The 22639-nt window shown below is 51.5% G+C and overlaps 6 protein-coding genes and 1 non-coding gene across 7 annotated transcripts; 5 read left to right on the top strand and 2 right to left on the bottom strand.

Moving 5' to 3' along the window:
• Positions 1 to 213: 213 nt before the first annotated feature.
• VTN00DRAFT_7999 (uncharacterized protein) lies at positions 214 to 1291 on the top strand (the record flags this gene model as incomplete). Its single annotated transcript, XM_069434803.1, has 3 exons — positions 214 to 556; positions 641 to 752; positions 853 to 1291. 3 exons carry the CDS (start codon positions 214 to 216, stop codon positions 1289 to 1291), a joined length of 894 nt encoding a protein of 297 aa, XP_069286265.1.
• A 1360-nt stretch (positions 1292 to 2651) lies between these two features.
• Positions 2652 to 3766, bottom strand: VTN00DRAFT_8000 (uncharacterized protein; the record flags this gene model as incomplete). Its single annotated transcript, XM_069434807.1, has 2 exons — positions 2652 to 3025; positions 3085 to 3766. The coding sequence occupies 2 exons, from the start codon at positions 3764 to 3766 to the stop codon at positions 2652 to 2654; spliced, it is 1056 nt and encodes a 351-aa protein (XP_069286266.1).
• A 535-nt stretch (positions 3767 to 4301) lies between these two features.
• VTN00DRAFT_8001 (uncharacterized protein) lies at positions 4302 to 5217 on the top strand (the record flags this gene model as incomplete). The annotated part of the gene is made up of 4 exons (XM_069434808.1): positions 4302 to 4424; positions 4553 to 4744; positions 4803 to 4881; positions 4955 to 5217. 4 exons carry the CDS (start codon positions 4302 to 4304, stop codon positions 5215 to 5217), a joined length of 657 nt encoding a protein of 218 aa, XP_069286267.1.
• A 2623-nt stretch (positions 5218 to 7840) lies between these two features.
• VTN00DRAFT_8002 (uncharacterized protein) lies at positions 7841 to 11446 on the top strand (the record flags this gene model as incomplete). Its single annotated transcript, XM_069434809.1, has 3 exons — positions 7841 to 8745; positions 8796 to 10376; positions 10441 to 11446. 3 exons carry the CDS (start codon positions 7841 to 7843, stop codon positions 11444 to 11446), a joined length of 3492 nt encoding a protein of 1163 aa, XP_069286268.1.
• A 691-nt stretch (positions 11447 to 12137) lies between these two features.
• VTN00DRAFT_8003 (uncharacterized protein) lies at positions 12138 to 12968 on the top strand (the record flags this gene model as incomplete). Its single annotated transcript, XM_069434810.1, has 1 exon — positions 12138 to 12968. The coding sequence occupies one exon, from the start codon at positions 12138 to 12140 to the stop codon at positions 12966 to 12968; it is 831 nt and encodes a 276-aa protein (XP_069286269.1).
• A 571-nt stretch (positions 12969 to 13539) lies between these two features.
• Positions 13540 to 13611, top strand: VTN00DRAFT_t140. Its single transcript has one exon. It is a non-coding gene; the product is annotated as a tRNA-Glu (tRNA).
• A 4147-nt stretch (positions 13612 to 17758) lies between these two features.
• On the bottom strand, positions 17759 to 21038 carry VTN00DRAFT_8004 (uncharacterized protein; the record flags this gene model as incomplete). The annotated part of the gene is made up of 2 exons (XM_069434811.1): positions 17759 to 19998; positions 20057 to 21038. 2 exons carry the CDS (start codon positions 21036 to 21038, stop codon positions 17759 to 17761), a joined length of 3222 nt encoding a protein of 1073 aa, XP_069286270.1.
• Positions 21039 to 22639: the final 1601 nt, after the last annotated feature.

Here is a 22639-nt window from a genome sequence, read left to right on the forward strand (position 1 = left end):
ATTTTCTATTTCCTTTTGGTATCTCGTATTACGCGTGATTTAGTAACGGTTGCACGACAAGCAGGAATGACATCTGAGCAAAGGGTTTAGGGAATAGAAAAAGAAGACGGGTGTATAAGGTATATAAAGCCAAGGAACGAGCCTAGATACGAGGGAGGAAACGCAACAATAGATTATTATATATATATACAAAATAAAAGAAAACTATCAACCATGACAATCCTCAACTCTCCACTACCTAACAGTATACGCCGAGGGACTGCATCCTCTGTGTCTGTTCGCGATGCTACCAAGAGCCCCCCACCATCACCCTTTGCCAGCCTTCCAGCAATACCGCCTTCGTATTTCAAGCCTCTCTGCCATCCCCTCGTGGACCAGGTCTCAAAGGAGGTCGATGGCTATTTCGCCGAACGTTGGAACTTCCAAAGCCCTAAAGCGAAGGAGAAATTCCTCGCTACCGGGTTCTCGCGCTTGACGTGCCTCTGGTTTCCCAAGGCATTAGATGATAGGATACATCTTGCTTGTCGACTAGTCACGGTCCTCTTCCTTATTGACGGTAGGTGCGAACGTTTCCATATACATATATATGTAAGCAAATTAAATGAAGAGGAACACATCTGACAGAAATTAAAATAAACAGATATTCTGGAAGACTTGTTGTTCGAGGAAGGCTCTCTCTACTACGACAAACTGATCGCTATCTGCCGGGGAGACAGCCTTCCAGATCGATCCGTTCCAGCGGAGTACATCATGTACGATCTGTGGGGAAGCATGCGGAGGAAGACAAAGAGCTGGCCGACGACATGTTAGAGCCCGCCTTCGTGCTCATGAAAACTAGACCCCCTTCCGCAGGCTCCTTTCCGCCCTCATGCGCTTCTCAATGGGTCTCAAGATCACTCCTCAAGAACTGGAGACCGTCAAACCGATCGAGAAGAACTGCGCCAAACACATCTCCGTCATCAACGGCATCTACAGCTACGAGGAGCTTCTGGTCTCGAAGACCGCACACGAGGAAGGAGGTGCGTTTTGCACGTCCGTTCAGATCATGATGGGTGAAATGGATGTTGATGCGGAATCCACCAAACGCATCCTGTTCGCCATGTGCAGGGAACGGGAGTTCCGCCACCGAATGTTGGTTGCTCAACTGAAGGAGGAGAGCGACGACACGATGAAGGTATCCTCTGCACTTCCGGTCTACGTGCAGGGCCTGGAGTATCAGGTGAGTGGCAACGAGGCTTGGTGTAGCACTAGCCCGAGGTACAAAGTAGCAGCCCAGAAGAACTGTCAGTAGGCAAGGAGCCACTAGGTCAGCGATAGAGCGAAGCAAAGAAAGAAAGGCTTTTTTTTGTTTGTTTGTTTCTAGCGTTGACCTGTGATCCTTCTTCATCCACTGGTCTTTCCTCCTGATATGATATTGCCAATTATATCCAACACGGATATCATTAACTGCATTTCCCTGATGAAGTTCATCTGAAAAATTTACACTGCTACATCATATCTTTCGTCACCCCTCCCCTGCTGCGTAGTTGCTTGGCAGATTGCTATTTTGCACCCATGTGATTTTTGAAGCTATTGGAGGGTACCCAGGCACCATGATAGGTCACAGATCCTAAGGCAAAGCCAGCCCAGACTTCAATATAGCAAAAGCGGCAAGCTAGGTTGCTTGGATTGAGAAGGCGGGGGGGGGTGAAAGTAATGCTAACTTCATATCAGCTGTGCCAAAATGGGAACCTTTTTTTTTTACTGTACAGTGCTATGTACAGATCAATTATTTATTTAGCCACGGTGGCAAAAAAAAGAATCGAAATTTAACAAAAATGGACTATTCGAGTAATCCATACTTAGTAGGCAGGCAGTTCTGATTCTTTAGCAGTCTATTATCCCTCTTTATCTAGTCTAGGTACTTAACCTAGCGCCTGCTGGATGAACAAGCGGGCGCGGTTCGGAACCTGGCCGAATCCGGTTTTCCAGAACCTCCAAGCTCGGGTCAATTGAAGGTTTGGGACCCTTCTACATATAGCGGATAATACCATAATACGGTGAAATACTGATCTGGTGGGATGCAGTACCTAAGCATATGCGTAGAAAGGTACCTAATCTAATGAATATACACCAGATATGATATTTTCTGAAATGGTGATGAATAGCTGGAGCACAGCAATAAGTTATTTTATGGTAACATATAATTTGATCTTCAATTCAAAATCATTATGTATTGTCCTAATTATACATATACGAGCGATATCTCGTTTTACCGAATCTGGCGGATCCAACCACTCGGCCAATGTATATTGCAGACGCGTGTGGAAGCCCCAGGCCAAGAGGGCCGAGGACGGCGCCACTTTTCAGCTCTCTCTGAAAGACGTCGCCAATTTTGTTCTCGTCATATTAATGCACCAGTAGAACAATGAAACGATGACATGACGATTCAGTTTCTCGGTGCGTTGAAAGGAAAAAAAAAACTATCCCAGATGCTTATGCCATGCAATATTGACCATGGAAGCAACCTCGGACAAATTCTTGCCCGCTTTGAGGGACCTTGGTTCTCTCAATTTCACATGTCCTTACTTTCTTTTTAGTCCATGCATCCTCTGCTAATCTGAGCCTTAAGTCAAGCAAGAGAGTCTCCCGCCGTGACCTTTAGTGGTTCTTCAGCTAGCAGGCAAGTTCTTCATATCACCCTTTCCGTCCTTGATCCAATTAGGATCAATCAAGCGCTCCCTCTCAGCATAGAGTTGCTTGTAGGCACCGCGGATTGTTCCATCACTGACGTGCGCGACCTGTGAGATCTCCTTGGCCGTCTTACCATGGCCCATAAGGTAGGATGCCATGTAGATACAAGCCGCAACGATGGACAGAGGAGACCGGCCGGCAAGGTCGCCCATCGTGGTGACGCGGTCAGAGAGCGCAGAGGAGACGTTTGTGACCTGGTAAGGCAGATCGAGGAGGTTGCAGAAGCGGTTGCACAGGTCGCTCGGCTTGGTAGAGGTGGTCGCAGTGTAGGTTTCATTTGGATCAGGAATACCTGTATGAGTGGTTAGTATACCTGAAATATAACCAGGTTTCGCAGTGGGCTCGACTTACCTCCATTGGACACAACGGAATTAATCCTTTCCAAGTTCTGAGCCGTGAAGAATTTCTCCAGCGCTTTGTAGATCCTTCCGATCTCCTTCCTAGTCACCTTCGTCACCGCGAAAATCTCGGTGAAGGTACGAGGAACTTTGCATTGGCGGCAGGCGATGAAAATACACCCAGCGATAATCACATCCTGTGACTTGCCCTTGAATGCTTTCGCATCATCCACGACCTTGAACAGATATTTGGCCGTATCAGCAACGTTCTTCTGGATGTTGAAGCCATCACAGAGAGCGCCAATTTCCTTGTATGCCGCAAGCAGCGACTTGTTAGTCTTCTCGCTTGACTGCTTGTTCTGAGCACGGTACAGTTCACGAGTACGACCGGTAGCGCCACCGGCGATCTGGGTCTCGAGCTGGTTGCCGTTCAGAAGTGGGTTGGCAGCGTCTCCAACACGCGAAGGGTCATCATTGTTCTGGTCGTCATTGGAGAAGGTACGCCATTCAGAGTGCATATCGATCTCCCTATCCGACAGAACAAGCCCGCAGGAGCCACAAACAGTCTCGTGGGAATCAGGAAACTCCAGATTCGGAGGAACCTCCTTGCATTCAGGACAGATGAGGTGAGCGGCGAGGTTCTTCCTCCACTGCTGCCCCGGTTGCGGGGTAGTCCCAGGTGCCGCGGTCGCCATTTTCTTGGTCTTTGCCGACTGCAATCGTTCTTTCTGTCTCTTTCTGATCTTCTTGTGCGTAACTGTCAGGTTATGCTTGAGAGCGCAAACACGAACGAAAAGTGGCGAATACAGCTTGGCGGCTATACTCGAGAAGGGGACCACGTCCCAGAGGGAGGTTCAACAAGGGAAGGAAAATGGAGAATCGCAGTGGCGCACTTCGGGCCTAGAAGCCTGAAAGTCACTGCTCTGCCACTGTCATTAGCGATAATGTCAGCCTGGTTATCAACGGTGACGTTCACGTCAAAGCAAAGCAAGTAACCGTGTGTAAGAGGTCTTGGAAAGGTAGAGATGACCGCCTCACGACTGCCTAGTCGTGAAGGACTCCATAAACCCAACGAGGCAGCGAGTCTCTCGGTGTTTTACCTTTCCAAGACGAGAAGAACCCAGGTGCGCTGAGTTGTGATGAGAGAAGCACCTCCACAGAGCCCACTGTTGAAACCACGAAGCCTCGAGATTCTGCGTGTAAGCACCCAGCCAAACTTGTCCGACCGCGATGAACCAGTCAAGATCTCCGTCAGACGGAGCCGTGAAAGCAAAGGTCTCGCGAAAAGGATCACAGAACCATGTCAGGGAGCTACTGCAAGCGAGATCGAGCGATCGGACCGAGCAGAGCAACGTCAGTTGACGAGGTCCGGGACAAGAGGGCGTGAGGTGGAGAGAAAGTCGAAGGCTGGGGGTTCTGGGGAGGCTGAGGGAGGTTGAAGAAGAAGACGGGAGGCAACACGCGCTCGCCCCGGACGTCAGGCCGCAGAGCCGCATGGTGCTGACTCAGCCGAGCGGCCGAGCGGCGCCAAGCCCTCCTGCCCGAACTCGCCAAAGTCGCTGCGAACCTCAAACGGACCGTCCGACCTCCACGAAGAAGAAGCACTCTCTACAGACCCGTCTTCTCCCAGACACACCACTGCCGCGATGATGTCCCAGTCCCTCAGAGCATCGGTGAGAATATACCCCGTAGATTGCCCATGCCATTGATGCTGTTGCTGACCCGCCACAGCGAGCTCTGCTCGCCCGCGCCACCCGGCAGCAGGTCTCTGTCTCTCGCCGGACCTTCCTTACCTCCGCCGTTCGCCAGGGTACGTGACTTTCAGGAAATCTGCCCTTCTTTTATTTAATAACATCTTCGCCAACTAAGTTGATCTCATGTAGCGGACCCCGTCCAGGACCTGTACCTCCGTGAGCTGCGTGCCTACAAGCCTGCCCCGGCCAAGCCTGGCGAGGCCGAGGCTCAGACTCAGAAGTTTACCGCTCCCAAGCCTCCCCCATCCCCCGAGGAGGCCAACATTGCCAACGAACTGAAGGACTACGAGGCCCAGGAGGTTGAGGTTGAGGGCCAGGCCGCGGCCGGAGAGCCCGCTCCGGTTGAGGAGAACTGGTTCGAGGAGGATGAGGAGGCCCCCGCTGCCCACTAAATCTGGAGATATTCGAAAAACCGGACCAGTTTGTCATGACCATTCATGGCTTCATATAGAGTTCCGAGGACATTTGTAAAATAAGCCTACTGTGAACTTCATGCAGCCTCCTTGAAATACGATTTTTTGCATGTTAAGCCCATTGCTTGCTATGAACCCCATGTCTTTATGCCTGCTGTCAAGACGGAACTATCACATTGATGTTAGTAACTCAGATTTATGGATAAGCATCCATTTCGGAATGCGCTTTTAAGGCTGCAGCTGTTGATGTAAAAATATGCCAAGCTTGTGACAACAGACAGACGTTAAAACAAAAGTACATTCGGAAATACCCCAGTGCGCTTGGTCATAGTTCCCTCGATAACCCGATAAAGTAGATCACTGCTGCAGTGGCCACTCACTTGATAATCTAGATCCATGTGACATTCGTCTAACGTGAAAATCATACGTACCAGTCATCCTGCAGATATCGCTTTCTTGGTAAACAAGGACGTGATTAGCAATTTCTCGAACATCCCAGGGAGGTTCCCCGGATTTTTTTAAGCAGGAGTGCTCCTGGGCGAAACTTGGTGAGCAGGGTGGTTGGGACACGCTCCCCAAGATCATTGTCCCGTCGGAAACTGTCAATATCAACAAAATCCAGTCCGCACTCTTTGAGATAGGGGATATTGTGGCATTCCGGGAACCCGTCTTGTTTCCCGATCGATAGCTACAAACATTAGTAAGTCTGCTACCCATTCACTGGTTCCACGGGTTCCTGCGTCGGAATCAGGTAAACGGGGGATGGAATTCCCTGGTGACTCCCAAATTGTCGATTTACATCTGAGCATTGTGAGAACTGTCCTGCGGGTCAGAGCTGAAAAATTTCCGTCTTGTGGAACTTTCTCTTTTTTTCATAATAATTCCACGTCAAGTCCACGTTGGCTTTGTGGCGGTGACGAGGAGGAGGATGGGAGGCCGTATTGAGGATACGAGAGGCGGGGGGGCGGGAACGCTTAGCCGCCGACATTATGCACGGAGCACGGAACCAAGCATCAAAAGTTCGACGAGGATAACCGCTGCAGACCGTCCTTAGATGTGTTGTTCAATTGCACATCCTGGCGGTGGTTGGACATCAGCCAGATTGAAGGACACAAAGATGGAGACGCGTACAGTACAGAGGTGCAGTGCTGACCCACGGACTTGGCGTTGCAGTCACACAAAGCCAGTCCGGAGCCTTCCATCGAGATGACAGGAGACTCCGGATCCATGGGTGCCTGTGTCGGAATTCATCAACGTCAACATATCTTGTGGCAGAACCGTCTCGAAGGAGCTGTCAGGGAAGATGGTTCCGTCGAGCTGTCCTGCGGCTCTTTGTGCCTGTATGGGAAATCCGAGGATGCCGCACTGCTCGTGAAGGATGCATCTGCAGTGCAGGTCTGCAGATCTGCAGGACACAACAAAGAGGACGCTAATGATAATGGATGCTTCGACTGGCATTCTACAACGCTTGGCAGTCCAGGCGTACACAGATGGTGTCATAAAGAGCATAGTGAGAGACAGACGAAGAACCAGCAGGACCTTGTTCCTCCTCTCGTCATGGAGACTGACTTTAATAACAATACGGTCTATCGGTCTGGTTCTACTAGTATTCCAAACCGTCCTTCCTCCTTTCCCACTCGTGCAGCTCACAGGCAGGAACCGTGCACCGCGATCAGCATCACGATGATCGCATCCTCAGGGATCTCTGTCTAGCTTCTCGCCAACCAGCCGGCTGAGACAGGAACCCAGGGAACATCCACGAACGATCTGAAGTCCGATCTCGACGGCACTGACTAGCTGCAGCGCTGCCGAGCAGACCGATTTGCTGTCTTGCCCTGGCTTCCGGAGGCCCACCGTGGCGGAGCTGTGGCTCTGGCGTTTTTCTCGCCTATTCTCCTGCTCCCTTCCGTCGCATGCGAGTCCCACCGTCCCTCGATCGTCTCCGCCGTGCCTACGGCCCCGAGAAGCTCTATCCTGCACTGACGGTCGTCCACGCCTCGTGAGTGGCTGCTGCACGCCGTCAAGCGAGCCAGCGCGACGAACGTGTTCTGATTATTCCTCACCGGGTGAAGCGGACCCGGTTCGGTGATGGGATGTGGTCGTTATCCATCCAGCCGGGCTGTCGATGATTATGGTCGTGATTTGATATTGCTACTTTGGACTTCCACGCTCGCTGCTATTCTTCTTTCCCCCCCTTCCATTTCCCCCCCATTCTCCACATATCCATGCTTCAAAGGCGACCGGCCTCCCTTTCCTTATTGACTTCTGACCGTCAGCGGTTCTCTCGAGCTCGCGACCTTCGCTCCTCCGTCGTCATCGTCCCAGGATTATACTTCCCATAGCATCCCGCCCTTCCCGGACAATTACAGCAACTCCACCCCCAGGGAACACGCCGTTCCATATCGTCTCCCCCATCCTGGTTGCTGGCACGCTCGCTCTGAAACCACACGACACCTTGCATCTCCCCTGTACGGCCTATTCCACGTCTCAGACGTGCTATTCACGTCACTGGCTAGGGTTCCAATTCACCCCCCTCTAAATGTATTGACACTTGCTCCTCCCTGGTCCGCTTGTCTGTGGAGAGCTGGTCTCTCCAACGGCAATGGCTCACAGCTCGGGAGACGTCCATGTCCCTCTACCTCCGTCCGATTCTCTATCGATAATGTCTTCTTCGACCGAGACTGCCAACAATGACAATTCTTCCTGCCTGCACCGTGCCGCAAGCTACAACCATCTTCCCGAGCTGCAGACGGAACCCGGCTCTCCCGGTGTCAAACGTACCTTTTCGGACGTCAATTTGGCTCTCAGGGCGCAGTCGTCCGCCGACGATAGCGTGGATACGGGGAAAGACGTTCGACAACAGCCGTCCGTTCACTCGGGCGGCCAGTCTAAGGTCGCGGTATCCCATTTCACGTTGTCTACAGAGGAATTGAACGATGCAGCTGGGATACAAATTGAGGATGCTTCGGTGAAACCCCAGGATGCAAAGGCTCCGGAGCCAGTAGCACGTCCCTCGAAGCCCCGTTCTATGTCTGGCAAGATAGCCACGCTTGCCCGGAGACCATGGAGATCGACGTCGACTTCAAGGTCACCGTCCCCGCCGGGCAAAGACTCGAGACAGAAAACGGCTCGTTCGAAGGAGCAATCGCCGATCAGGACAAATGCTCCGCCGTCTGACCCCCCTCCCCAATCAGAGCCGGTCAGTGAGCCGCCTCCGGCGGAGCCTGTCCGTAGGAGGACTGTACTCACCAAGAGACCGAGACGCCTGAGTATGTTTGTTCCAAAGAACAAGAATGAGGACGCCAGCATACCGTCTAGTCCGTCGGTGCAGTCCCTGCGGAGCAAAGCCTCCCTCGAAAAATTTCCGCCTTCGGTGGCCGTCTCAGCACAGGTTCCGCCTCCAGTTCCCAAGACTGCAGCAGTTGCCTTACCCCATCATGTCGAGCATTCTCGGAAGAAAGATGAGCTGTGGGGCGTCTTCAGAGGGCTCGAGGCTGATTTCCAGAAGTAAGTCTGCGCCCTCAGACGCGAGAGCTCCAATGGCTGACCTTTTGTAGATTTCAATCCAAGTCTAGTACCCTCAAGATCAATGTGCTCCGATCCTCACTGCTTCCATTCCTGTCGCGTTACGGTTCTCATCCATCCTACAAAGCGTTGAGACCCGAAGACCTAGATCGACGGGTAAATATTCTGAACAAATGGTGGACGGGCTTACTCGAGATGCTCAATGGCAAGAACCATCAATCAATTTCTGGAACCGATAGACCGGTTTATCTCGAAGCTGTTGTGGGCATCATGACACGGCCGGAGTGGAGGATACCCTTTCCTTCGTCACAATCAGACTCCAACTATCCGACTCAACTGGGGTCTGCTTCTACCTCGAAATCCGACAGTTCGCAAGAGTCTTCTAGTGGTTCAGATTTCCTTGTGGAATCAATTTATCACAACGTTCGAAATATTTTCGTGCAGAATCTGCTGTCACAAATGGCTTTCGTTGTCGAGAGGATGTCGATGAGACATGCCCCTGCGAGTCTCGTAGCGTTCTGTGGCAAGGCATGCGCATATGCGTTCTTCTTCTGTCCGGGAGTCGCAGATATACTTGTCCGGCTGTGGAACACTCCGGCTGATGTCCTTCGACGTATCCTCACCGAGTCGGCGGTTTACAAGGGTACAGACACACGGTTAATCGCCCAAGAACTTGCCCTGAACTTTCCGATGCCTGTGAGGTCGTTGGCTTTTAGCTCTCATGCTGCTCTGGTTCGCTACTTACGTCAGAGGCCAAATGTCCCTCTGAGCGCTTCACAGATAGCATGGCAAGGTCCTTGGCTCTCCCGATGGTGCGGCCGCGATACAGATCTGTTCTTTGTATTCGTCAAATATTTCCATGTTCTCTTCTCGGAATTTCTTCCTGCAAATACAGAAAAGGCCAAGAGGATCCTGGCTCCAGGCTTGTTGTCGGTCCATGGCCAGCTTCTTGTAGTCCTGGAAGATACACTCTACAGACAGTCGATACCACATGTACCGGATAACCCGCACGCGGTGAGCTCGGTTACTTTCGATGACTTCATCGACAGTGCCGATACATCTGTTTCGGCGCTTTCGCTGGGGGTAGGGGCGGCCAACTGTCATCGTTCCATGGCCGAAAATCGGTTGATCATTCTCATGAGGGATCTGTTATCGGAGGCCTCTGTTGAACCAAGCTCCGCTCGACAGCTATACGCAGAGTCTTTCTGCGGCATTATGAAGGCTGCTGCCCGGAGAACATCTCTCTTTGACCATAATGCATGTTTCGTGCTGTGTGATTTCATCGAGGAGTCTGTCTCCATCATCGCTCGCTACTCTCATACCATTCAAACGGAGCTCTTTGACTGGAAATTCTGGCTGGAGGTCTGTAGAAAGATGACCCAGAGCCATAATTCTCTCACTGAAGTTCGTGTCTTTTCATTTTTCTTCTGCGTGTGGAATACCTTGACCAGTGTCGAGGAAAGGAAGAAGGATCTTTGCCTGGGGCTTCTATTACAGGAAGATTTCTTCTATCACTACTTTAGTCACTGGAGCCCTATGGTCCGCGCCTATTTTCATCGGCTGTTGTGTTGGAGGCTGGCTAGGTACAATGGTGATCCAACGCCAGTTGACACGTGAGTACCGATTGATTTCCTTGGCCGTTGCGTTTTTGGGACCGCAGTCTAACGTCCATTTTAGGGCCATATACGAGACACTGTCCGACAGGTTAGGACAGATCTGGGCATATTACCTCACATTTCAATTGAGGGCGGAGAAGGAGCTCAGACCTCTATTGTCATCCGCACCTTGCAGCCCAGCACCTGGGCGCAGGATAATTATAATAAGGAGTGACAATACGCCCTCTCCGAGGAATCTTTTCATGTCGTTCGATCGTGTCGTCCCTGCCACCTCTTTGTCTGGACAAGCCACAGCGTATAAGAATCACGGTACCCTGAAGATCGACCCTGAAGGGCTTCCCCCAGATCCACAGCCGCCTCAGAGGAGCAAATGGAGCATCTTCAAGTCACTATTTGGCGGATCTGGGAACTCAAAGCCAGGGGAAGTGACACCTCCTAGCAGCAATTCTCCCGAGCCGGATGCCAATGCGACGGACGGGGGTCACACCGGTACCAATTTAAGCCCGAATCTACAGTCCGATGATCACGACCGAGGACGGAACGGTGCGAGTGTTGCGCGGTCACCATCACCGCATCATCAACCGTTTTGCTTCAAATTCTCACTTGAGTGGCTGGACCGCCCGCAGTGGCCCAGTAAAAACAAGCGTCTGGTCACCCCTTGTCTTCCGGTTGCAACGCAACTGTACCTTCAATCCCGTCGGTCTTTCGCCATGAATTCATCCAGTTCAGACTCGGACTCGGTCCCAAGTTCGGCATCTGGCTCCGAGACAGACTTGGAAGAACGGTCGAAAGGTGACGATAAGAACGACTGCCAAGTTACCGCTGGCGGGCAACATACTCCGAATCTCAATGGAAAAGCCTCTGTAAAGACATCTGGATGTCAACATCCGAACCCGCCGCGAAATGAGCGATTGGTTGCCAGCAAATACGCCGGTCGAGCTCTTGCGGAATGGGCACACGTGGTATCTGAGTGTGACTGCTTCTTTGAACGGAGACGCGACGAAGGCGTTCCTTCGAACCGCTTAGTGGAAACCCCAATCTTGGGCGTTGAGAGCTTCAGGAAGTGAGGGCCAGATTACACCTTCTCTCTATCGGGTGCAGAGGCTGCGTCATTATTGCCCGTGCATGGCCTGAAACCCAGGAGGTTGGATTCAGCGGGCAGAAATTTGAATAGTCCGGAGTCCGGACATATCCTTCCGAGGAGCCTTGCATGCTGTTTCATTTTCACACATGACGTTCATTTCAGGCATAGATTTTGTTATCTTCCTCAGAGTGCTGCCGTAGGGTCACATTTCGTTTCTCTTTCTTCTCATTGGCTGGGATAAAGGGATGGGGCAAGCTAGCATATTCCCGCACTTTTAATGGTCTTGTACATATAATTAGCGGTGGGCGTTTTGGCTTCGTCTGGGAATGGTCTGGCGTCGGCTTTGATCTGCAATACTATTGCGGACCCTCATGTACATGGTCTGTCCTTTAATTCCCGGTGCTGCTTTGTGTCACATAAACACATCCATGGGAGTGTTCGGTCTATCAACACTCATTATTAGAACTTGGAAGCTCGTTTGGACATGATGTATCACATCCGCCACGGCGTTGCAAAAGTACCTCAGGTCTTACCCCTTCGCCACTCAGCTTTTCATAAGCAACAAGAAAGCCCATCGTCGATTGTAGAAATCCGTAGATTGTTACACAGTCGACATCTAGCAAAAAGGCGGAAACATATCCCGAAAGAAAGATCTGCTATTTAAAAAAAAAAAAATGGGCCTCGTCCCCACGCCCATACCCCCCGAGACCCGAGCTCACCTCACCGCACCCCCCGCCCCGCGCTGGTGCGCCGACTTACTCGCGGACCCATCCCTACAACCCATCCGGGCCAGCTCGCGGGTAAAACGACCCTCGACAACCAGCTGCGCCTTGATCGGGGAGACGCTGAACACGGAGGATACGTTCCGCGCGTGGCAGTGTTTCTACAGAGCCGCTAGCTCCAGCAGGAGGAATGAGAACGAGAACGAGAACGACAATGGCACTGACAACAATGCCAATGTCAACGCCAGCGGTGACGCTGATGCTGATGCTGATACCGATGCCATCCTGAGAACGAAGAAGGGCGACGGCAGGCGCAGCGGTACAAACCCACCCCCGGACGTAGACGAGCTCCTCATCCTCTTCTCCCTCGGCACCGGGATGGACGGCCACGCGGGCGTCCTGCACGGCGGTATCCTCGCCGTCATGTTCGATGAGGTCCTGGGTACTTTGGCTGCAGGGCTGCAATCCCAGCAACAGCAACAGCAACAACGGACTCAACCCCCAGGGGAAGTGGAGGAGGAGGAGGAGAACCAGTCAAATCAAGGTCCAAATCCAGACTGGACCGCCATCTACACGGTATCGATGACGATTCGGTTCCGAAGACCGCTGACGACGCCGGCTTTTGTGCTGGGGCGATCGTGGTGCGATGCGGAGAGGACGAGAGGCCGGAAGGTGTGGGTGAGGGGTGTTTTGGAGGATGGGGAGGGGGGTGTCTTTGCGGAGGGGGAGGCGTTGTATGTTGAGAGGAAGAAGAAACAGAAGAGGAGGATATCAAATTTGTAGGCGGCACTATGCTGACTGACTGACTGACTGATTGGCTTGCTTTGGCTTAGTTGCCGGGTTTGTTCGTCGGTTATGAGTCACTGACTGATTGATTTCTTGTCTTGCGACTGGAGAATTCGGGGTTATGATATTGATGGATTACAGCTGGATTAATCCGCTCTGGATAGTAGGTAGGTAAGGGTTTTGAACAGTTCGTGTTACTGATTTAGGTATTTATTTGTGTCTAGATGATCTATCGCAACACTGCATCCATGGATAGTGATACATCATGGTCCATGCTCGTATTGTATAGGCTCAGGGTACTCTACACCCAAAACCGCTGTGTCCTAGAAAGTCAGTCCCCTCTGAATATTATTCAACATGACGTGGATAGGTTAGCGTTCTGCCTTCGTCCACGTCGATGGCAGGCTATTCAACCCCTTCTATATGGATCAAGGATGATTTGCATTGTCACTATTGCTTCAGAGAAGCTCTAGTATAGCCCTGGGCCCGCAGCTAAAGGCTGGAAAAGACACTTTCATCAGCGAGGACTGGACTTGAAAAGATAGACATGCATCCAACTACCAAGAAATCCGGTATGGTGTAGTGGCTAACATCGCTGTCTCTCACACAGCAGCCGGGGGTTCGATTCCCCCTACCGGAGAAATACAGCACCAACCATTTCTTTTTTCTTTCTTTCATCAAATGTCTTCTTAAACCTCTTCTATGTTCGTCCTCGATATTCCTCAGTGTGAGGGATCAGATAGGTGGATAGATTGTGTACGTCTAATTCCTGCTGTATATTAGAACAGGACATGATGCCGAACTCGGAAATTCAGAAATCATATTTTGGATCAGACTCCTTGCTGTATTTTGTCAGGTAACCTGAAACAGGGCTCAATTTCATATCCAAAGACCTCTATTTCATCTCATTCAGGGCCTTAGCGTTAAAACTTCTTTTGTTCGCAGGTGCTCTGGATGCCCTTTAATGATAACGGAGGTGCCTTCCGTCCTCGCGCTCAGGTCACAATACCCAGGCTCGGAATATCCACATATCCCGTTTTCTCAACTGTCGGATAAGCCATTGGGAGAATCTAACTGTACATGGGAACCACTTTCTTTCCAAGGTGATCTTAGTGATGAAGAGTGTTGGAAGCAGGAAGCAGGCTGACCTCTAGGAGGTTCGAGCCAGCAACCTCCAACACTCTTCTGAGACATATATATCTGCTTCTTAGGAAAAAGATGCGCAGGATATCACATACATCCCATAGATAATTCTCACACAGCATTCAAGACTGAACGCTGGAACAGCCTGGTTTTATGTCCTTGAGTTGAAGCTGGGACGGAGCTCACTTCCACGTTCGCCTTTTGTTTGATGGTGTATCTTCGTTGATCTCGGTGGAATGTCCTGAGTTTCTTGGATTGTGCTTTTGCGCTCGTCCGCTTCTGCGTCATCTTCAACATCCGTGACGATTTGACACCATCTGTCGAAGGCTAGCTTTCTTTTGCGTGAAGGAGTCACAGTTCCCGATGTCGTCATTGTTGCTCTTCTGGATGGTCGGCTGCGGTGAAGTTGGAAAGGGGACATCAGATATTGTATCTCATGTCTGATCTCAGACTGATAAGACGCAGGTTTGGCAGTAGTATCCTTGTCAATGTCCGCTTCAATGCTGACATAGTCCTCGGAAGCCCCTATTTCCTGGAATTTGAAATCCGTCCAAATGCGTGACCTTCCAGGCTCTGGTGGCGCAAGGGGGGTTCTCATTTTTTTTCAGGGTTCTGAATTTGGATCTGTAAAAATTCGACATAAGGCAACGGCATTGGGTTGACCGTAAAGGTGCCTCATGATCAGTCACTATTCGGGTTGTTCCTTTTTTGAAACTCGTTTTTATTGGAACAACAAAATTGTTCAATGACACCGGTCACTTCGCAGACATCATCATTAGGGGAAATGTATCATTTAATGAATTATAGAATTGAGGGATCGTAAAGAGGAAGCTAAAAAAAAGTTGAAGTCTATAGCCATGTCACAGCACATAGCCAAGGCACTGTACACCGAGCAGCATCACCGGCACCGTATACACACAGGATAGAACAACCACAGCAGCCTTCAGACCCATGGATGGCCGTACTTTCATCACCGGAAGTTTCTGTAGACTTCTGTCCCAAGATCAACAGCAGTCCTTGAGGCGTTGTTATAATGAATCACAGATGAGCGAACACCGACTTGAAAGGAATCGCTTTGTGAGGCAACAATAAATGTTCCCAGGAAATGTGGATTACCTGAGATGCTGTTAATTCGACCTTTCTGGTCAGCAAGTAGTCCGATAACTTTTGGAGAACAATCGAAACATACCTCTCACAAAAATTGCGCTCGACCATTTTCCCTACCCACCCGCCCGCTGCTGCCCACGAGAGACAAGATGAACCGGAAATTGAAAATTTCCTTTTCATCTGGAACGAAGAGAAACATACATGGATAATAGCACTTGGGGAGAAAAGAAAAGAGAAAAGAAAACCTAAGAGAACAGCACCCGCTCTGTAATTCAACCTATTTACAAAACTCTGTGGTGGGGAGAAGGGAAAAAGAGAAAAGAAGACGCAAGAGGACCATGCTCAATCTTCTCACTTCTGGAGTCGGGATTATTGAAAATGGAAGGTACATGCAAGTTACCTAGGTAGGTAGCAGCGGTTCTTTCCTAAAGGGGAAGCGCTTTGTACTTTGCCCAGGCATCCATCCTTCCCAGGACTAATTCCGAAGCCTTATTTTCCTGTCAACGGCCGATCTTATTATGCGTGTCTAGAGATAGACGAATTTGATCACAGAACGGTATATATATATATATATATTGCAACCAGTGGACAGGCCTCTCAAACAGTGTGTCAAGCTGGACCCCAAGTCCTATTAGCATAGTAGCTCAACAAAGAACTTGAAGCAAGTCCGGCGAACTGTCAAAACATGCACCATAATTTTTTTCCCAATCCATTTCTTTTTCACCCATGAGACTCGCATGAATCGGCTTGATCCGGGAAACCTCGTCCTTTCTAGACCAGGACTGCTTCCTGAGTTTCATCCCAGACTTCTTCTGAAAGCGTGCCATTTTCTTCAGAGGAGTCTTCAGTTCCCCTCCCTTCTTCTTCTTTGTTTTTGAGATATATATCCCGATCCTCCAACCCCTTCACTGCAGTAGCCATCGTAGCACCAGCTGTAGCAAGATCGGCGACAGCTGTAACATACTTGGTGTCCGGGGAAGATCTCCAAACCTGTGAGAAGAAAGCACGGAGGGACATGTTGAACTGAACTGAACGGCAAATTATGGGGTAGAATTTGGTGAGTGTTTATGTGTGTTAAAAAAAACAAGCAAAGAGAAAGGAAAGAAACAACCTAGGAGTTGTATTTTAAGAAAGGTACAGTACAACTTGCACCCATATGTATACTTACCTAAGGTACCTATGCAACCGGTTGCTGTACCAAGGTTATAGGTGCTGATTTCTAAATACTTGCCTCGAAAGGGCTAGCGACAGTCCGTACATATCCATTAAAACTCCAATAAGACCATCCAAAGTAACTACTGAACTAGTACTTTATCAGCAACCTCTTCGATCTCCGTCCAGAGGTCAGGTACTGGGTTTAACCACGCCAACGATGTTTGGGCTCATTGACGTATAAATAAAAATAAGTCCTTGGACTACACCGAGCGATCTGACGATCTTTGAGAAGTACGGCAATATCTACAATTCTCCGAAATTTCTTTCAGGCTAATAGTGTTAGTTCCCCCCTTTTCTTTTCCTTAAGTCTGATTAATCTCCAATATCCTTCCTACTAATGGACACCTGACCAACCAGATCCCGGACTTAAACTAACAATACAACCCTGGGACGAGTGCATCACCACATCCCATGATCTTCGCCTGTTACATTGCTACTACCCCTTGACCACTACTCAATGAAAGGGAGTCAAACAGACAAGCTGCATCAGACCGGATCTACAACTGACTAAATCAAATTTCCTGATTTGGTTATCCTTTCTCTTACGGGACGACTTAGAGGACCCCGAGCACTCGCTGCCGCGGATGGTAGGTATACCGTATAGTATACTCATCATATGGCCACTCGCTAGTTATATAGGTAGATAGCTCCATCATGCAGTAGTTTATGATGAACGGACAACTCTTCTCTGTACCGCTTGACCACTATCTTAGACCGTAGCAGAATGGAACGGAACATTCTGTGCCTTTGGAATCCTGAGAGAATAGAAACGGTCCATTGTCCGATGAAGTGTGAAGGGTGAAGAGAGCTTATATTAGTCGCTTGGCTCCAGAGTCCCGAGTGAAGGAAGTGCAGGGAAGCGGGCAAGTCCAAAGTGAAGTGAATGCATGAAATTCATAAGACAAATTGCGGAAATTTTTTGAATTAGCATATGTATGGAAGAAGAACATGGAAGAAGAACAGGGGCAGGAGTGAATACCTTGGCAATGGCGACTCAAGCCCATTGAGTCGAGACTACACTGCTATTCAAAAATAGGACTGACCAATTATCCCTACGGAGTACTTGTTATTGCTACAATCCTCATCGATGCAAAGTTGAAACTAATTCGCCAAAATTTTTGATTAAATATAAGACATGATTAACTCTGGGCGGCAGCTCGTCTAGCCCAATGACGGGTAGCCCTGAAAAGAATACCTCGTGCAATACGAAGAGATAAGATTAAGTATCAAATCAACAAGTGCATGAGGTATCATGACAACGTGAAACGCAAGACAGCTCCCACCCTTGTCTTCTCCACGCATGCCATGGAACGCAGGAATCTTTACGCATCGCCATGAACACTGCCGTCAGAAGTTTTCTTGTCATCGGCAGATGCATCGCCATGAACACTGCCGTCAGAAGTTTTCTTGTCATCGGCAGATGCAGCCTTGTTCTCAAGATCCTTCTCCGTCACGTCTGCCTCGGGAGAGGGCGTAGAGGTCTTGGTCTCTGCAACCGGTTCTGCAGCTACGGCTGGTTCTGCGGCCACAGCAGCTTCTGGTGCCCCAGCATCATCCTGCTCCTTTGAGGGCTCGACTGCCGGTGCCGCCTCGGGCTGCGCCTGATCTTCCGTACTGGAAGTGGAAGGAGTGGCTTCCGCGACGGCGGATGGAGATGAGGCGGCATCGCGGGCAACAGGCTCGACTGGCGGGGATGAAGGCTTACTCTCCGTAGCATCTTCAGCGACAGGGGCTTCAGACGATGGCGGCTCCTGCGTCTCAGAGACGGGTTTCGGATCCGCTGACTCGCCTGCCACGTTTTTCGCAATCGGAGGAGCCATTGTGCTCTCAACAGACTCAGATGTGTCAGGGGCAGCAGGCTCCGGCTTGTCGGTCTTCTTCTCTTCCCTCCGCTTCTCTTCCCCGACGACCAAGTTTCCGTCTTCGTCGAAGTGCCACACGTTCCATGCCTCCGTGATACGGACCTCCGGTATTGTTGGTAGCTTGGTCTGTGTCGCAGGGAGAGGCGAAGCGGCAGGCTTCCTTCTTGCTGGACCGCGAGCTCTTCCTTTCCGTGCATCGCTCAGCGGTGCTTTTTCCACCGGAGCTTCATCCTGCTCGTTTCTTTCCTTCGGTTTCGGCGGACCCTGTGGACCGAGCTGCAGACGGGAGTTCAAATCGGACAGAAAGCCTGCCCTCAAAGCAGCGATCTTGCCTCCCACGGGTCGAGCCGGCACCATAGGCTTGGGCTTAGGAGCGGGAGGCGCGACTGCTTCTTTTGACGTTTCCGAACTGCCTGTGGCACCAGCGGACGGGACCTTCGATAGATCATTATCTGATGATCCGCGAGACAGGGGCTTCGATGGGCGAGCAGGAATCTGTGGTTTTGGTCGGTCAGGGATGGCGGGTGCTTTCTTCTCTTCAGCTGGTGACCCGGCCTTCTCGGGACTCGGAACTCTGGCTGGCGGAACCGGTTTGGTTGAAGGATCAACTGCTGGAGGTGCCTGGGGGCGCTTTTGAGGTCGAGGTGGAATAAATGGTTTTGCAGGAACATCTGGTGGACTCTTTACCTCCTCTTCTGACGGCTCTATTGTCGTCACGAGCTGCTGGCTATCAGGGGCATCTTCCCAGATATCCCTACTGGGGAAACGCTGCTTGATAGTATCCGGACGCGAAGGCGTCCGTTCATGGTGAGAGCCCTCCAGGATGTGAGAGGCCACCTTGTGGGAGTCGATCTGTTCCGTCTGCTTCCTTCGAGTCTCTTCCTGCTCCGGGGTCTCAAATAAACGGGCCGGAGCCGATTCTGGTTTAGGCAGGTCAGGAGTTGTCACTGTGGCATGCAGTTGTAAGCTGTTGGGTGTGTCCTCCCAGAGATCCTCACTTGGGAACCTGTGCTTCGCAAGTTCGGGGCGTTGTTTGAACCGGTCTGCGGTAGATACCGGCTTCTTGTCTGCTTTATCGTCCTCCGGGAATAGAGGCTCGTACTCTTCGACATCTTCAAGCGGTGTGTGATGGTCTTCTAGTTCGTCACCGCGCGAATTGTATCTTGCCAAATTAGGAACAGCGCCGTACAGGCTGGTGGGCCTGCTGCCGGGGCGACTGTTCGAAGCGCTAGGTGTGTGACTTCGGGTGGCCGGATCATGCTCAGCGCTCCCTCCTCTGTCGAACGTGGGAGAAATGGCAGGATGCAGGAATGCAGAGTCCGGACGGACTTCATCCGCTGCAAGAATGGGTTCATCGTACTCCGGATCGCCTTCTCCAGGTGTGTGAGATCGGTCCTCCGGAACTGGAGTCTGAGCGTAGCCGTCGGGGTGATGCAGATGATGATACGGTTCATCAACGTGGATCACGCCCGTATTCTCAGCGTCACCATTGGTTGAATGGACACTCTTACGCTTCTCAGCATTTCCCTGGACCTCAGCTTCCGAGTCCTGGGAAGTTTCGTTGCGCAGAGACGACTCGACAGCAGGCTGTGTACTTTGGTGTGCGCCCGGCGGTGGGGTGTTCAAACGCGAGGTGTACTCATCTGATGCGACATATGCCAGCTCCTCCTCTGGGGTGCCCGTGACGGCAGGCGAAGTGCCTTTTTGACCGTTAGCCCCAGCCAGATACATGTCCACAAAGGAAGGAAAGTTACTTACCAAGACCAGAGCCCTTGGCAGCAGAATTCCGAACCAGCTTGTTAAGATCCTCACTACTCAATGCCCAATCCGGCCGATGGCCGAGTCCTGAACCGTACTCGCCTTCTTCGCGTTTAAGTTCGTCGGGATGCTTCTCATACCATGCCTTTTCAAACTTGTCATTTGAATGCACGCCATGTCCGTGAAGACCATAACTGCCTGGAGGAAGAGAATTCTCGCGGCCACTGCGAGTGCGCTGGTGATTGCGTCCTGTGCGCTGGGAACCACCCGAGACCATGGAAGCAGCAGATCCATGGGTGGACAGGTAAGGGCTCGGCGACGGTGCCTGCACGTCGCCAGCGTTCGGATACATGGGGACCCTCTGCCCGATCTCCGGGATACCATGCTCGTCTCCGAAGTGACCAGACCGTCGACGATCGGTGGAAGCGGTGGACCCGGCCCGCGAGGGGGTCTTGGAGTGCAGCGAACGACTGCGGAGATCCGACTCTTCATGGCTGGGCGAGGCCGCCTTGCCAAACCCGGCCGCTGCAGCCTGCTGCGAATCTGTGCGGGTGACCGCCTGCACCTTCGCCTTGGCGCTGTATGTCGGCAGGGAAGGTTTAGGTGCATGGAGCTTGAGATCACTGCTCACGTTCCTTGTCTCCGCAGGCGTTTGGGGATGCGTGTCTGACGAGGAGTTCCCATAGTCCAAATCCGCATATTCTATCCCTTCCTCGCCCAGGGACGGTATCGTCACACTCGGGGGACGGTGCGGTAGATGTGAGGCCTCGCTGGAGGCTGTGCGACTCATACTCGAACCATTCGGCCTCTCATTCAATGGGGAAGGAGCGTAGCTGTCGCGTACCGGCGATACGGACCGATCTATGCGTCGGTTGGGACGGGAAGGGATCCTAGGCATGTCTGAGGATGCTGCCGCGAGGCTCTGTGGGCGCGGAGACCGTGATGGTCGAGGAGGGATAACCGGAGCAGTCTGTGTCGACATTGTGGTTGTACTGAAAGGTATAGGAAAGAAGAAATGCTGTTGGATGTGTTAGTTTCTGCCAACATTCGGTAAGTGAGCCAATCGATCATCACATCAAAATGCTCCCTGTCTCTCCACGGAGTCGATGAGGGCAAAGCAACAGAAGGGGGACTCGTTGGATGCTATCTCCGCGACACCGGTACTGTCAATCGAGAAGGCTTGGTCTCCGACTTGAGATCGGGGTCTTTGATTCTTGCTTGCACTCCCCAAGAGAGGCTTCCTGGTGATCGAAGATCCACCAAGAGCACGCAATGTTTATATACAACTGTGAAGCGAAACAACTGGCGGGGGAAGAGAAAGGGAAATGTATACAAGGTCGCGACGCAGGATGCAGGATCCAGGATGCAGGAGCATGCAAGCGCTGCCGGGCGTGCAGGGGGTTGTCAGAGATAGCAGCCAGCTCACCGCCTTCTGGGAACGGGCACAAGGAGCTCAACGACTTCGCAGAGAGAAACGATATGAAAGTTGTGTTGGGGGAATGGCATGTCGACCATGCCACGGCGGAGCTGATAACAACATTGCGTGTCATTACTTACCTGGGGATAAGTGGTTACAGCAGCGGCAGAGCTCCGGGAGAAGCTTGGATACAGCTCCAATTGGCTGGCGGGAATTGTTAGGATGGGAATTAGGAGATGGTAGGGCGAGAGAGAGAGGATAGGAGAGGATGGAGATGCAATGCAAGGACAACAGCTGCGTCAGACAGCGAGGACCAAGTATATAGTTCAGAGATAACAGCGGCGGTGACTCAGGTCGGGACCAGCAGATAGAAATAGCATCTTGGAGCGGTGATGTGATGTATGAAGCGGACTGCGGAGGACGAAAGAGGGGCCCGCAGCGCCGCGCCTTGCTGCCACGGCCCACCTCCCCGTCGTTTGACGCCCTCTGACAGCGTTTCCCGACGTTCCGCCGCTGGGCCCTGCCGTACCGAAACGGTACTGTGACCGTAAACGGTGAGTGAGCCAACGAGCGCTGTCCGTCGCATTAAACCCTGATCCTGGCGGACGCTGTCATTGGCCGGCCCCGGTTGCCCTGTGGCCTGCGCCTGAAGTCATCTCGATTCGATCCGCCAAGCGCGACTTTCTCTGCCCTTTCACGACGGGAACAAGGTTCCCTGCGAGCCAGAGAAACGCAAAAGGAACGAAACCTTCAAACCCAACGACGCCCCTTGGAAATCACGCACAGCACGGCTGCTCCTTACACGTATCGAATAACCGAATACATAAATGCCTCTGCGGATAAGGTTTTTTTCTCCTGCACCCGGCCCCTGTGTCGGTCCTCTTGACTGGGGCAACGTACCTCGACAGCCCGTTCCAGCTGTCTGTTCTAGGCCAGACCGTGGCCTAGCCGTGCCCAGCAGTCAGCTGAGGAAAAAGTAAAAAAAAAAAAGAGATAGTAAACTCTCACGTGGCATTGTAGGATTGCAAGTTCTCCTTCTTGCGTGCTCAGACTCGATCTTTCAGAGGACTATGGGACGTCCCCACTTGAGTCCTTACGGCTGGTGATCTGGCTCTGGTATGGGCAAGTTCCTGCTCGTATCACCCTGTACGGGTGCTAAACGTGTA

This window comes from Thermoascus crustaceus (assembly GCF_041956765.1).
Source record: "Thermoascus crustaceus strain CBS 181.67 unplaced genomic scaffold VTN00scaffold_5, whole genome shotgun sequence".
NCBI lineage: Eukaryota > Fungi > Ascomycota > Eurotiomycetes > Eurotiales > Thermoascaceae > Thermoascus > Thermoascus crustaceus.